Here is a 16336-nt window from a genome sequence, read left to right on the forward strand (position 1 = left end):
ACCAACGAACCGCATGCATGTGTTTATGTTTTAACATGTAAAGGAATAACAATAGCAACAAAATCATGCTGTTTCGTCAAGCAATGCCAACTAGGCTATGTTTTCACCTTGTCGGTTACACGGTTTTAGAAAAATTCGAGCTTGTTATGAGAGAAATGCAAAAAAGTGTGTTTTCCCATGTAAAACCCCATACAAATTTCAAACGCGATGCGCAAAACGTAGATATATCCGATCGTGGCCAAATTTTGCACACTTATTTGTGTACTGAAATGGGATCAAAAAAGCTTTGATCTGATGGGATACCATTGAATTTTTCATTTTTCCATATAAACGATGACCCACTCTAAATTGGACATATTTGAGACCAACTTTGTTCAATATCATACAACATCTATCTCTTAATATGTTGATGTCAATATGGATTAAATGTTCAACTTCGAATTATTTCATTGTCGAAATTTCAAAAGTGAGTTAAAAACTGTTGACTATGTCGACTATGCGAATCTGGGCAGCAAAGTTCTACTCCGAATAGAATGTTGGAATTCTGGTAATGTCCGAGTACCCATATAAATCCTACGCTCCTAATGCATCTTATTCGAAAGCAGAAGATTTAAAAAAAAATAATGTTCCTGTTCTAATTTATTTACAATCGATGGTAAACCCTAACTAAAAATTGTAATAAAAAAATCAAAATGGCAGGGTAAAAAAAACACGCAACCAAGTACGCAACATTAATTCACAGAAAAAAGTGTCATTTTGCACTCGCTTCCTCTACTCTCACTTGTGGGTGGATGTTGAGCCGTTCATCGTTGTGGAACATTTCCCCGGTGGAAAACTGGCACGCATACAAATGCCGTTACATATCGCTGGGAGAGAGCGGAAGCATTCTGGACAGCGTCACAGCGGCATGTGTGTATGCAGCATGGCACAGACTAGGCATTCTCTGCTGGGGTACGTTGGTCGCCGAAACGATAGATAGGATAGGATCCACCATGTGATATCGATTGACGAAATTATATCAAACAAAAATCAAGCAAAGTGTGTTATCAGTTGAAAACATGTCCGAGTCTAGATCTTTCTATGGAGCTAAAAATATCGAGTACATACATGGCAGTAAAAAGTATATAGTTTTGATGAACAATCAACAGTTAGTAAACACGGAGACTTTCAAAAGGTCGGCTTAGGGACAAAATGTCGTCGACAAAAAAGTCGTCAAGTGAAGTTCTGGTTCATACGTCGAACGTCAGGACTGAAAGTAAGTAAATAAAGGTCAAAGCGAGATTTTTCAAATGTGCTACAAAAGTGAACATAGGGCCACGGTGCCATTAGTAGTCCTATGCTCTTAAATTCACCCTATGCGAAAACAAAGCGATTACGGTACCGATTGATTCCGTTATTTTTGTTAGCATACGTGCTCACTAAAAATACAAAAACAAGAAACAAAATGAATTGCATTTCAATGCTTTGTTTTGAGTAGAATGAAATTGATAGCACCCTGCCTGCTGAACAGATGGAACAGTTTCCCTATACTGTCTCAATTCTGCAAAGTGACGTACGTCATCCTAACATTTATCCAGAAAATTCTTCCGGGCATCCACCAGAAGTTGCTCTAGTTCAATTAGGAGTTCTCTTTGAAATGCTTCCAGAAATTTCTTCATTAATTCTTCCAAGTGTTCTTACTGGGATTCCTGAAGTTGTTCTTTCTGTGCTTTCTCGAAGAATTCTTTATGCATTCTGGTAATCCTGTATTCAGGAAATCTTCCAGAATGCTTCCATTAACCCCTTTAAGGATTCATCTAACAGGTCTTTCACGGTTTCCTCCCATAGATTTTTTTCCTGAAATTCCTCCATAACTTTTTTCAAAGACTTCAGCCAGGGTTTCTTCTGCTCGAATCCTCCCAGGAATTTTACCCAGGATTTCTTTCGACTTTCATCCAGAAGTTCCTTCCGCAATTTTTCTAGATTTTTTTTTTCACGATTGCTTAAAAAAATCTTTGCGGTGTTTCTCCTGGATTTCCATCCAAAGGGGTTCCATCCGAAATTCCTCCAAGAACATTTCAATTCATTTAATTTTCATTTATTTAGTTAACATCAAATTCATGATAATACTGAATCAACAATTTGCCGCCATAATACTCGATTTGCAGCTGCAGCTCTCGAACGTCGGTCACGCCCAACACTCGCCAGATCACGCTCCACCTGGTCCGCCCATCGTGCTTTCTGCGCTCCACGCCTTCTTGTACCAACCGGATGGTTAGCAAACACCAACTTTGCAGGGTTGTTGTCCGGCATTCTTGCATCATGCCCTGCTCATCGTATACTTCCGGCTTTGGCCACTTTCTGGATGCTGGGTTCGCCGTAAAGTGCAGCGAGCTCGTGGTTCATCCTTCTCCGCCACACACCGTTCTCCTGCACGCCGCCGAAGATCGTTCTTAGCACCCGTCGCTCGAAAACTCCGAGTGCTTGCAGGTCCTCCTCGAGCATCGTCCATGTCTCGTGTCCGTAGAGAACCACCGGTCTTATTAGCGTTTTGTACATGGTGCATTTGGTGCGTGGGTGAATCTTTTTTGACCGCAGTTTCTTCTGGAGCCCGTAGTAGGCCCGACTTCCGCTGATGATGCGCCTCCGAATTTCACGGCTCACGTTGTTGTCAGCCGTCAGTAAGGATCCGAGGTAGACGAATTCCTCCACCACTTCGAAAGTATCCCCGTCTATCGTAACATTACTACCCAGACGGATCCGGTCGTTTTCGGTTCCGCCTACCAGCATGTACTTTGTTTTTGAGACATTCACCACCAGTCCGACCTTTGCTGCTTCGCGTTTCAGGCGGGTGTACAGCTCTGTCACCGTTCCAAATGTTCTGGCAATAATGTCCATGTCGTCCGCAAAGCACACAAATTGCCCGGATTTTGTGAAAATCGTTCCCCGGCTGTTGAGCCCGGCTCGTTGCATCACACCTTCCAGAGCGATGTTGAAGAGTAGGCATGAGAGTCCATCACCTTGTCGCAGTCCCCGGCGAGATTCGAATGAGCTAGATAGTTCACCCGAAACCCTTACGCAGTTTTCCACACCGTCCTTTGTTGCTTTAATCAGTCTAGTCAGCTTCCCAGGAAAGCCGTTTTCGTTCATGATTCTCCATAGCTCTGCGCGGTCGATACTGTCGTATGCCGCTTTGAAGTCGATGAACAGGTGATGCGTTGGGACCTGGTATTCACGGCATTTCTGGAGGATTTGCCGTACGGTAAAGATCTGGTCCGTTGTCGACCGGCCGTCGATGAAGCCGGCTTGATAACTTCCCATGAACTCATTTGTTTTAGGTGACAGACGACGGAAGATGATTTGGGATAGCACTTTGTAGGCAGCATTCAAAATGGTGATCGCTCGAAAGTTCTCACACATTAACTTGTCGCCTTTCTTGTGGATGGGACAGATTATCCCTTCCTTCCACTCCTCCGGTAGCTGTTCGGTTTGCCAGATCTTGACCACTAACTGGTGCAGACAGGTGGCCAACTTTTCCGGACCCATCTTGATGAGTTCTGCTGTGATACCGTCCTTACCAGCCGCTTGTTGTTTTTGAGCTGGTAGATGGCATCCTTAACTTCCCTCAGCGTGGGAGCTGGTTCGTTCCCGTCCTCTGCTGCACCAACATAGTCATTTCCTCCGCTGCCTTGGTCCTCCGTGCTTACATTCTCTTCGCCATTCAGGTGGTCGTCGAAGTGCTGCTTCCACCTTTCGATCACCTCACGTTTGTCCGTCAGGAGGCTCCCGTCCTCATCCCTGCAGATTTCGGCTTGCGGCACGTAGCCTTTGCGGGATGCGTTGAGCTTCTGGTAGAACTTACGTGTTCCCTGTGAACGGCACAGCAGTTCCATTTCCTCGCACTCCGCTTCTTCCAGGCGGCGCTTTTACTCCCGGAAGAGACGGGTCTGCTGCTTCCGCTTCTGTCTGTATCGCTTCACATTCTGTCGGGTTCCATGCTGCAGCATTACCGCCCGCACTGCATCCTTCTCCTCCAGAACCGCTCTGCACTCCTCGTCGAACCAATCGTTTCGTCGACTCCGTTCTACGTACCCGATAGTGCTCTCGGCTGCGTTGATGATGGCTGCTTTGACTGTACTCCAGTAGTCCTCTAGAGGGGCCACATCGAGCACACCTTCGTCAGGCAACGCTGCCTCGAGATTCTGCGCGTATGCGGTGGCGACATCCGGTTGCTTCAGTCGCCCTAGATCGTACCGGGGCGGCCGCCGGTAATGTACGTTGTTAATAACGGAGAGTTTTGGGCGCAGTTTGACCATCACCAGGTAGTGATCGGAGTCGATATTAGCGCCACGATAGGTCCTGACGTCGATAATGTCGGAGAAGTGCCGTCCATCAATCAGAACGTGGTCGATTTGCGATTCCGTTTGTTGTGGTGATCTCCAGGTGTAACGATACGGGAGGCTGTGCTGGAAGAAGGTGCTACGAGAGGCCATATTTTTGGAGGCGGCGTAATCAATGAGTCGTAGGCCATTTTCGTTCGTCAGCTGGTGGGCGCTGAACTTTCCAATCGTCGGTCTGAATTCCTCCTCCTGGCCTACCTGAGCGTTTAGATCCCCTATGATGATCTTGACGTCGTGGTTTGGGCAGCGGTCGTACTCACGTTCGAGCTGCGCGTAAAATGCGTCTTTGTCATCATCAGTGCTTCCGGAGTGAGGGCTGTGCACGTTTATTATGCTAATGTTGAAGAATCGGCCCTTGATCCTCAACCTGCACATTCTTTCGTCGATCGGCCACCAACCGATCACGCGCCTCTGCATGTCGCCCATCACTATAAAAGCTGTTCCCAGCTCACGTGTGTTGCCGCAACTCTGGTAGATGGTATGATTACCTCTAAACGTTCGCACCATAGATCCTGTCCAACACACCTCCTGCAGCGCTACGATTCCGAACCCGCGGTCCTTCAGTATATCGGCGAGTATGCGGGTGCTCCCGATGAAGTTGAGAGATCTGCAGTTCCACGTACCGAGCTTCCAATCGCAAGTCCCTTTTCGTCGCTGTGGTCGTCGCCATTGGTATCGGTTCGCATTCTTCTCTTGTTGATTTTCCGGTGCTAGTCTTTTTTACGGCTGGCTCGCAGGGCCTGACACCAACCCACTAACCCAGGGAGCTGGGCTTACCTTCCCGGAAGCTACGGGTTCTGCATTGGCATTTCCTCCAACTACAGTGCTAAATAGCTAGGCTCGAGCGCCAGTCTTCGCCGGGGGTGGTGTTTTTAATGGGCGCCCAGGAGATAATATTTTACCTGAGCTTCCACCCCCACCCGTGTCAAGTGTTTTTTTTTTTTAATATAAACAGAACATGTGTTATTCACGCTTGTAGATTTTAAATAAGAAAAGCATTACATTTTTCTACGTTTTTAATAGAGTTTTTATTCGGTGAGTTCAATGCAGCTTATATTTACATCTGAAAAACTTCGGTAAAGTCACCAGACAGACAAACAGGGCTATATGTGTTATTTGTAGCAACTGCTGCATTCGGTTGTCTAAGAGTGACAGATACTTTTCTGCATTCTGCTTTGTCTATGGTTGTCACTGGATTTGTTTTCTGCATCTGATAGTAAAAAAATTGAAGTGTCAAATACAAAAAAAATCAACGTCTGTTGTCTGTGATTTTTTCATTAAATGCTGTGTCTGGTTGTCTATGGTTGTCACTGGATTTGTTTTCTGCATCTGATAGTAAAAAAGAATTGAATTGTCAAATATTAAAAAAAAATCAACGCCTGTTGTCTGTGATTTTTTGCCATCAAATGCTGTGTCTGGTTGTCTAAGGTTGTCACTGATTTTGTTTTCTGCATCTGATAGTAAAAAAGAGTTGAAGTGTCAAATATTAAAAAAAATCAAAATTCTCAACGTCTGTTGTCTGTGATTTTTTTGTCATAGAATGCTGTGTCTGGTTGTCTTTAGTTGTCACTGGATTTGTTTTCTGCATCTGATAGAAAAAAGGATTGAAGTGACAAATATGAAAAAATCAGAAAATTGAACGTCTGTTGTCTGTGATTTTTATCATCATATGCTGTGTCTGGTTGTCTATAGTTGTCACTGGATTTGTTTTCTACATCTGATAGTAAAAAAGAGTTGAAGTGTCAAATATTGAAAAAAAAATAAAAATTCTCAACGTCTGTTGTCTGTGATTTTTTTTGTCATCAAATGCTGTGTCTGGTTGTCTTTAGTTGTCACTGAATTTGTTTTCTGCATCTGATAGTAAAAAAAGAGTTGAAGTGCGAAATATTTAAAAAAAATCAAAATTTTCAACGTCTGTTGTTGTCTGTGATTTTTTCATCAAATGCTGTGTCTGGTTGTCTATGGTTGTCACTGGATTTGTTTTCTACATCTGATAGTGAAAAAGAATTGAAGTGTCAAGTATGTATGTATTTAAAAAAAAATCAACGTCTGTTGTCTGTGATTTTTTTTTCATCAAATGCTGTGTCTGGTTGTCTAAGGTTGTCACTGATTTTGTTTTCTGCATCTGATAGTTAAAAAGAATTGAAGTGTCAAATATTTAAAAAAAATCAAAATTCTCAACGTCTGTTGTCTGTGATTTTTTTGTCATCAAATGCTGTGTCTGGTTGTCTTAAGTTGTCACTGGATTTGTTTTCTGCATCTGATAGTAAAAAAGAATTGAAGCGGCAAAAATTAAAAAAAAATCAAAAAGTTGAACGTCTGTTGTCTGTAATTTTTTCATCAAATGCTGTGTCTGGTTGTCTTTAGTTGTCAGTGGATTTGTTTTCTGCATCTGATAGTAAAAAAGAATTGAAGTGGCAAAAATTAAAAAAAAAATCAAAAAGTTGAACGTCTGTTGTCTGTGATTTTTTCATCAAATGCTGTGTCTGGTTGTCTTTAGTTGTCACTGGATTTGTTTTCTGCATCTGATAGTAAAAAAGAATTGAAGTGGCAAAAGTAAAAAAAAAAAAAAACAAAAAAATTGAACGTCTGTTGTCTGTAATTTTATCATCAAATGCTGTGTCTGGTTGTCTAAGGTTGTCACTGGATTTGTTTATTCTGCATCTGATAGTAAAAAAAGAGAAAGTGCCATATATTTAAAAAAAATCAAAATTTTCTACGTCTGTTGTCTGTGATTTTTTTCATCAAATGCTGTGTCTGGTTGTCTGTGGTTGTCACTGGTTGTGTTCTCTGCACCTGATATTGAAAAAGAATTGAAGTTCCAAATATTTTATTTTTTTTTGTGAGAATTCCCCCGCGTGCTGCGTCTGGTTGGCTAGTCACCGGACATTATGGTAGAAGCAGTTTCACTTTGACTGTCTACTTATCAACAAGCTGAAATAGCCGAGAGAGCTCAGGCGTGCTACTCACACCCCAAGGATCTGAGTTCAATTCTCGCTCGGACCTCATTTTTTCTTTATATTTTCTAACAGATATCTGCCCTGTAAATTTAAGACCGCACAAAAATTTCCATCATATATGACGGGGTCCTTTTGTTACATTCGATCCGTCATAATTTTACAGGTTTTTTTCGAACTGTGTAAGGTGAAATGGGGTAAGATTCCATTTTTTTTTTCAAACTTTCATTGTTTAAGGGCCGATTTCTTCACCCTGGTTTGAGTGTTAAACCAGGTTTAACTATATGGCTCACCGGTTAGGCCGAGGTGAAGAAATCGGCCCTAAATGATAAATAGCCTCATTTGTTACACGCGAAAAAATCCGTTCATATAAGCGTGAACACAATATCACGATATAGAGAACACAACGTTTGTCCGAATTTGTGATTATGTTCCTGTAAACGTGATTCCTTGCATCTAATATACATGAAAGATGTCACAAAACCTGAAACACAGTTCGTACGTGCTAGATGACATCTCCCGTTTTGTAACGCTTTCAAAAACTGGAACTGGAATCACGATATTAAAAGATGGAATAACCCTTTTCGTGACTTTGTTCCCGAAACAGGAACTGCGTTCACGCGCGCTGTCAACATTAACATTGTACGTGCGAGTAAACAAACTGTGGTTAGAAATCTCCTTAGAAGATAAACGTGTTACTCAGTGATTTGTTCAGTTTACTTAGTGAAATAGTGTGAAAATGCCTATAGGCATTCAAAGTGGTAACAGCAACTGAACAATATTTGCTTGATACTTCAGCAGACATTCATAAGACGTAACCTCTCGCCTTATGTAGTCATAAACCTTTTAACCTTCGCGTACCCAACGTCTATTTTGGATGATTTTCGAATCTAGAATCAGCTATGAAAAAGGCATTTCCCAACCGATTTTTTTTCTAAGTCAATGGCATTCACTCCAGATTTGTCCAAATTGTCAAGGTCCAACATACGGAACCACCCATCCGTTCCGGAGTTATTCCAGATTCCGTTGGGGTCACGACCGGCCGGAAAATGACACATGAATACATTTTACTCTGCATCTATTGTTATTTTAGAATACAGAATACAGAAGAATACAGAATCTATATAACTGCAAGGACCCATTGACTTGAAATGAGGCAATCAAGCGGTCTCATGAATCGGATATGATCCAGGTGCCCCCAGGGATGTGACAAAAGCAGGCTTGTCCGCACTCAGCGCATGAAAATTCTGCTCTTTTGATTTACACCACCAAAACCATCGTATCAATGCAATCTTCCTACCTTATCTGATAGAAGGATGTTGAAATATTCTAAATGTCATTTGGAACTGTCAAAAAATTGCATCGCAGTGCCACACTGTGCGCGCAAAGAGAATTTCACCCGGGTGAATTCACCCCAGTGATTTTCTCTTTGCACGCTCAGTGCGGCACTGCGGTGCGATTTTTTGACAGTTTGAAATGACATTTTGGATATTCAAACATCCTTCTATGAAGTAAGATAGAAAGATTACATAAATACAATGGTTTTGGTGGTGTAAATCAAAAGAGCAGAATTTTCATGCGCTCAGTGCGGACGGACAAGCCTGGACAAAAGTGGCCATTTCCATTCCACAACGTTGTCAAAATCAACCGTGCGACTCCTCTAACTTCATGATTTGTTGAAACATAAAGGAAAATAGTCCTTCTAGACCAGGGATGCCAGATGACTTTTTGAAAAATCTGTATCACTCTTTTCAAAAATCTGCACGGAGCCGCCAAACTACCGAAAATTGAGTTCGTTTGACGCAATCCCATAGTTCGGCCCAATAAGCCAAATTTGAGTAAATCGATTAAACTCACACTAGGTAAATTGCCTTCACCTCCAGCAAAAATATTTACTTAAGAGTAGGTAAATTCAACCCAAGACTAGAGTCCCTATAATTAGAGTCTGGCGGACTGTCACTTTCGACCGGAGCCAATCGAGCATGACGTCATAGTGTCCTCACCGATAAATGCTATACCGTGGCCTCATGCTCGATTGGCTCCGATCGAAAGTGACAGTCCGCCAGACTCTAACTAGGCTGACTCTACCCAAGACCCCCCCTCATTCAACCCAAATTTGAGTAAACCTGCATTTACCCAAAATTGGCTTATTGGGCTCAAGGACCCCCGTTGGGTAGATGCATCTCTGTTTGTTTTTGACAACATCGGTGAGGGAAAGAGGGAAAACAACATAATTTTGGGTAACTAGTTTATTCGATATACTCAGCTTTGAGTAAAATCAACCCAAAAATTAGGTAGTTTGATTTCTCCGTGTGTATTCCATATAAAATAAAACAGCCCTTCTAGCTCAAAAATCTGTATTTCATTTAAAACGGAATCTGTATGGATGCTCGAAAATCTATAGAATACAGATAAAACTGAATATAATGCATCCCTATTATAGACCTTTATGGCCCCTTGGGATCGGTCTGGCCATACCCGGAATATTCCGGATGCCCCCAGGGAAGTGGCCATTTCTTATATATTGCCAAACTCAGCCGTGTGACACCTCAAACTTCATGATTTGTCGAAACATAAAGTAAAATAGTCCTTCTAGACGTTGTGGCCCCTTGGGAATTTTAAATATCAATATATGGTAAAATTGATGCACTTATATACGGCTTCGTGATTACTTGGGTATTCCTAGCGTGCTTATCGTACCTATCATATTAATGCCTAACGTTGCACACCAAGCTTTGCTGGCAATGGTGTTGTTTAATGTTTATCGAGCACCCGGAAGATAGCATTTCGCCGGAACTAAATACATAAAGTTGAGTCTGTTTATGTCACACCACCTACTTTTCACCCACCGCAATGTATCGGCTATCTTGCATACGATAAGGATCAAGATTAGGGCCAACCTAAGCTAGTATCATGCGGAAAATCCTCTTAATTGGTTGGAGAACCACCGAGATGATAAGGTGGGCGTTTTGAGAGATCTCTTTCAAATCAATTGTTTTAATCGCTCGATTCCGACAAATCAATTTGCCCAAGGCATCTCCTATTGACATAAACATCTCAACTCCAAAAATACCACGAATTCCAGAAAACCGAACATCCTCCTCATTATCGTGGGACACCATCCAAATTAAGCTCAATCAATCGAAACGATTTTCCACGAAACGACGACTTTGTCATTTTATTTCGGCAGTCGCTGATGGTTCAGGTTCAGCTGCCCTCTCGTTTCATAGAAAACGATACTTTTCTGTTTGCTGAGGCATGACCTTCCATCCACTTGGGCTATCCGTTCGTTCGTTGCAAATGGCTGGCAATAATCCTCGTGACTCTGCTGACTCCGAGTCTGAAGTGTAATTAATTTTTACCCTTGTCTTTCGTCTTTCCATATTTTTTCAGGAAATAGCAACAGTATCAGAAGCGGCTCGGATTATTAACTCTAGTAGTACTGTAGGTGCTTGTCCCCTCCATCACAGACGGCAAGCTCTTTTGGATCGTACAACGCCCTCACATACCCAGCTCAGCTCTCTCGGTAGCTCCGATTCGGTACCAGCTAACGACCCCACCCACATTCCTACCTGACCCTCCCTTCCCTCATCACCCACCCCCTGCTCCTGAAACCCCCCTCCCCAACTCCCTCGAGAACCACCCACACGTGCCATCGAGAGGGGAGCAGCAGCGAAACTTTAAAGTGATGTAATAAAAGCACAATGTCAAATATTGACCAATCGACGATAGCAGCAGCATGGACAAATACTTGCCATTCGAAACAACTAGAACTACGGCTACGACGACAACTGCTAACGGTGGGAGCGCTGGTTTTGGCCATCCTGGGATGCAGTAGCATCGGGGAGTTGGGCGTCTCGGCCGAGGGCAATATCGGTGAGTACCTACTTTGAAGTCGTACCAATCATACAATTGATTTTTTTTTCGATCTGAGGTGGATTGTTTCACGAATCTTCTGTACACGTGGCTCTCTTTCTCACTGATATCGAGTGGCCAGATATACATATTACTCAACGTTTGAAATATGGTAACTGAACTGCTAAGTTTGATGCCATGTTTGAAATTGAAAACATTAAAGTAAATGACACCAAATCGCAATGAGTTATAAATATCATGGTTTGTTGTTAAAATCATGTTCAACTGTGTTATATTTTTTTAGACCGTGCGGCAGCTCTTTTATATGATCTCCCGTGAATAGGATTTATGAAAAAGATCATCCGGCATTGTGGCCACTTTTGGCACCTCTAGGGTGCCCTAGCGGCAGCACTTTCAATTTTACTCCAAAACAAGATTTTCCATAAATAGAATTCTTATGGATATGAAAAGGATTAATTACCATTTTGGTCCTAGAGATGAACCAGCCTCGGGCTGAAAATCTCTCTAATAAAGATACCTAACCTAACCATTTTGGTCACAAGCGGATGTTTATTAGTGTGGGTCATCGGAACCGTTTTCTCAGATCAAAGCTTTTTTGGCTCCGTTTCGGTTCCTGAGTATCTGTGCAAAATTTGAGCACGATCGGTTGCGTCTACACTTTGCGCATTGCAATTGAAATTTGTATGGGATTTTGTATGGGAAAACATACTTTTTTTTGCATTTTAGCCATAAGTTGAAAAAGTTTGTCTGAAACTTTTTAACCGATACTGTAAAATGATAGCCTAGGATGTTCTGGAAAACTTTGTTGAAGACCGCAAAGCGATCCGATGCTTGTGAAAATAGTTATAACCAACAAACCGCATGCATGTGTTTTTGTTTTAACATGTAAAAGAATAACAATAGCAACAAAATCATGCTGTTTCACCAAGCAATGCCAACGCTATAACTTTTTTCATAAGCATCAGATCACTTCGCGGTCCTCGACAAAGTTTTTCAGGACACCCTAGGCTATGTTTCCATTTTATCGGTTACACGGTTTTAGAAAAATTATGAGCTTTTTATGAGAGAAATGTAAAAAAGTGTGTTTTCCCATGTAAAACCCCATACAAACTTCAAACGCGATGCGCAAAACGTAGACATAACCGATCGTGCCCAAATTTTGCACACTTATTCCTGAAGTGGGATCATAAAAGCTTTGATCTGATAAGATACAGGGGATAGACAAAATGATCGGGACAGGCAAAATTTTCACTTCTCAAAAAATGTTCAACGAGCTGAAACTTTTCGAAAAGTGCATCACATATTCTCAAATTTTTACTGTAAGTTCATCAACTAGTTGTGTATCAGTGGTCCAAATTAGGGAAAGATCGGGCCATTCTCCACGAAGTTAAAAATATTCTTGGAAAAGGTAAAATTATCCGATAGCCAACTTTGAGGTGTTATATCTCCGGATTCAATGAACCGAATGCAATGAAATTTTGACCATTTATGACTTATATAATGAGCTTTAAAAACCCGTTGACTTAACTTAAAATTCTTAACACGGAAGAAAATTATAACGATTAGAATATTTTTCTAATAAAACACCAAATTATCAATAACTTCAACATCATTTCAAAATTCAAGATGCAAATTATAGTTCATTTAATTTCCCTCTAATTGACTTATATATAAATGTGTTTTGAAAGAAAGTTACAACGTAGCCGCCAACAAATTGAAAAAGTAATGGAATACATATTAAAAATAGACCAATTTGCTAAAAAATCGTGAAAAAAATAAAATCGCTATAACTTTTTGTCTTGTTAAAAATTTCAAGTTAAGTCAAATGTTTTCCAGAGTTCATTACATAAGTCATGAGTGGTCAAAATTTCTTAGCAATCGGATCATTAAATCCGGAGATATAATAGCTCAAAGTTGGCTATCGGATAATTCAACCTTTTTATAAGAATCTTTATAACTTCGTGGAAAATGGCCCGATCTTTCTTAAATGTTGACCACTGATGCTCAACTAGTTGATGACCTTACAGTAAAAATTTGAGAATATTTGATGCACTTTTCGAAAAGTTACAGCTGGTTGAACATTTTTTGAGAAGTGAAAATTTTGCCTGTCCCGATCATTTTGTCTATCCCCTGTACCATTGAATTTTTCATTTTTCCATGTAAACGATGACCCACTCTAATGTTTATTTGTTTGTTTATTTATTAACAACCCTTCAATCAAAAATGATCATTCGGGTCGGAATCTAAATCTAAATACACTAGAACCTCTTTTTATGCACATGGCTGGGACTGCATAAATTAAAAATGTGCATAAATTGAAAAAGGCATAAAAAGAGGGAAATTTATGCATAAATTAAGTTTGGGCTTTAATTAGAGAATGTAGTTCGGGAGAACAGGTCTTGCTCCTGGGCAGTTAAGATGGGGCTAAGGGGGTTTCCAGAAAGTTCCCAGAGAGCCCAAAAAGGGGGTTTCAAGGGGCTTCAGGGGCGTTTTAAGGGGTTGTTTCGGGGGATTTTAAGGAGCCTTCTGAGGATGTTCTGTCAAGATTTTTTGGTGTTTTCTTGGGATTATGCGGAATTCTGGGGTATTTCAATAGTATTAAGTGGGTTTCAGGAGCGTTCCATGGGGCTTTAGGGGCAATTCAAGGGATCTCAGGAGCCTTTAAATGGCGTTGCAAGAGGTTTGAGGGGCGTTTTAAGGTATTTCAGAGTCTGCTATGAAACTTCTTAAAATGCCTCAAAAATCCCCCTTAAACCCCCTCGGACCCCATGTAACGCACCTGAGAAGCTCCGAACCCCACGAAAACTCGCCTTCGCCTTCGAATACCACCGAAGAGGCTCTGAAACGTCTTGAAATGCCTCAAAAATCCCCCTTAAACCCCCTCGGACCCCATGTAACGCACCTGAGAAGCTCCGAACCCCACGAAAACTCACCTTCGCCTTCGAATACCACCGAAGAGGCTCTGAAACGTCTTGAAATGCCTCAAAAATCCCCCTTAAACCCCGTCGGACTCCATGTAACGCACCTGAGAGGCCCCAAAGCCCCCGAAACTCCTCCGTAACGCTTTCGTAACGCCTCTTAATCTCGCCAAAAATAGTCTGAAACATTCTGAAATGCCTCCAAAATCCCCCTTACACCCCCTCGGACCCCATGTAACGCACCTGAGAGGCTCCAAACCCCCCGAAAACTCATCCGTAACGCTTTCGTAACGCCCTTGAATCCCCCGAAAATGCTCTGAAACGTCTTGAAATGCCTCCAGAATCCCCCTTAAACCCCCGCGGACCCCATGTAACGCACCTGAGAAGCTCTGAATACTCCAAAACTCCGCCGTAACGCTTACGTAACGCCTCTGAATCACGCCGAAAATGGTCTGAAACATCCTGAAATGCCTAAAAAAATCCTCCTAAACCAAAACCCCTAAAAACGCCTCCGTAACGCCTCTGAAACCAGCCTAAAATGCGCTAAGACTTCTTGAAATGACTTCGAAACCCCCTTAAGACCCACTCGGACCCCATGTTACGCACATGAGACCTTCGGAAACACCCAAATACGAACCTGTAACTTTCCTTTGCTCTCTTCTATAAACACCTCTTGGCCGCCGTTGCAATAGTTCCCGTCATTATGAAATATGCTTATGCACAATATAGGCTCTGAGTAGCTCTCCCTCTTTTTATGCAGGGCATAAGAAAAGGGGCATAAATTAAAAGTGCATAAAAATAACATGCATAAAAAGAGGCTTTAGTGTAAAAGTAATACAAATTTCATTGCTGTTTTCTCCGTTTCTCTCTATCAATACCCCTGCGTAACACAAGCGAGTGCCCTGGCAGAAGACACTAGTCTTTTGACTCCAAAGCATATCGTTTGATAACATTTTCATCGTAGTTTACCGTAAATGAGTAGTTTGCCATTTTGACCACTCCCGGTACCTCTAAGGTACCTTTCCGGAAGCATCAGGGGTGTCTTAAATCTATTTTGTATTTTTTAAAGCATTTTCACAGATATGTACTCCAGAGAAGGGCTTGATGTTCTAGTGGCATATACAACTCATATGTATTCGTATGTTCAAAGCCATCGCTAGAACAGAAACAGATTGAAAAAGCCGTTTCCCTTCCATCCTTACTTTCACAGCACAGTGTCAATCCATCAGATAACGCCTACAAGTTATGCAATCAAGCGAACTGTGCCGAATCTCTTCAGAATAATGAAACACACAATTCTATCACCTGGCATCCACACACCAATGTGTGAACCCTCTGCCAACAAAATCCCACTAATACTCCGACATCCGCTTGAATTTGTGCAGACGTAGAGTTATATTTGGTCCGATGTGGATACAAACGATTGCAATCATCACTTCATTCCCCTTCCCCACATTGACCAACATCCTGAAGTGGCAGGCGCCATTGTCGCCTAAAAATAGAAGATCACCAACGCTCATATACTGAAGTCCCCGGCAGATATCTCATTGGTTCCTTGTGTGGGTGTAGCTGGTCTGGCGATACTGAAGTAGCATCTACGGGCGGTCAATCAAGCTCAAGCGAGCTCAAGTCAGCATTTTCACAGATATGTACTCCTATATCCAGAAAATTGCAACGAAAAGAAAGTGGTGCTTACAAAAGAAAAAACCCCAAGTAAGTACGCTGTTGAAGTTGTACTCCGATACTGGTATAAACGTAATTGAACAGTTGTGGATCCATTTCCCACTTTAATTCAACTTTAGTGGTTTATAGGGTAATGCATGTCAATATATGTACGTTATATATACAATAAGTGCAGCTTCAATAGCATAAAAAAATGGCGGGACGTGTGAAAACTGACGTTTCCACAAATTACCGAAGTCGGTAATAAAGCACTTTTTTTACCGAAAACTCAGCTATATATTTCACCGGCTTCAGTAAAAAAAAGTTCAATCACAGATTTTTCGGTAATTCGTTTTACGGATTTCGGAAAATTGAAAAGAAATCACCGTATTTATGCTTTCTATTTTATTGGTAAACAGGCTCTGAAATACCGTAACATCTGTAATTTTATACATTACTGATGTCTCTCGGACGTCTGTTTAACTGTGAAAACTTCACTCTCACATATTATTTAGATAAGAAAAACAACTTCCAGTACCTGTTA

The 16336-nt window shown here is 41.6% G+C and overlaps 1 protein-coding gene across 5 annotated transcripts in view; it reads left to right on the plus strand.

Moving 5' to 3' along the window:
• LOC109421015 (receptor-type tyrosine-protein phosphatase-like N) overlaps positions 1 to 16336 on the plus strand; it is a 120627-nt gene that overhangs the window by 27519 nt on the left and 76772 nt on the right. For all 5 annotated transcript variants that reach the window (XM_062850589.1, XM_062850588.1, XM_029859080.2 and 2 more), the window contains one exon: positions 10730 to 11212. In XM_062850589.1, coding sequence (XP_062706573.1) covers positions 11041 to 11212 — 172 coding nt within the window. In that variant the 5' untranslated portion in view covers positions 10730 to 11040. The remainder of the gene's footprint in view (positions 1 to 10729; positions 11213 to 16336) is intronic.

The sequence above is a fragment of the Aedes albopictus genome, chromosome 2, assembly GCF_035046485.1.
Source record: "Aedes albopictus strain Foshan chromosome 2, AalbF5, whole genome shotgun sequence".
NCBI lineage: Eukaryota > Metazoa > Arthropoda > Insecta > Diptera > Culicidae > Aedes > Aedes albopictus.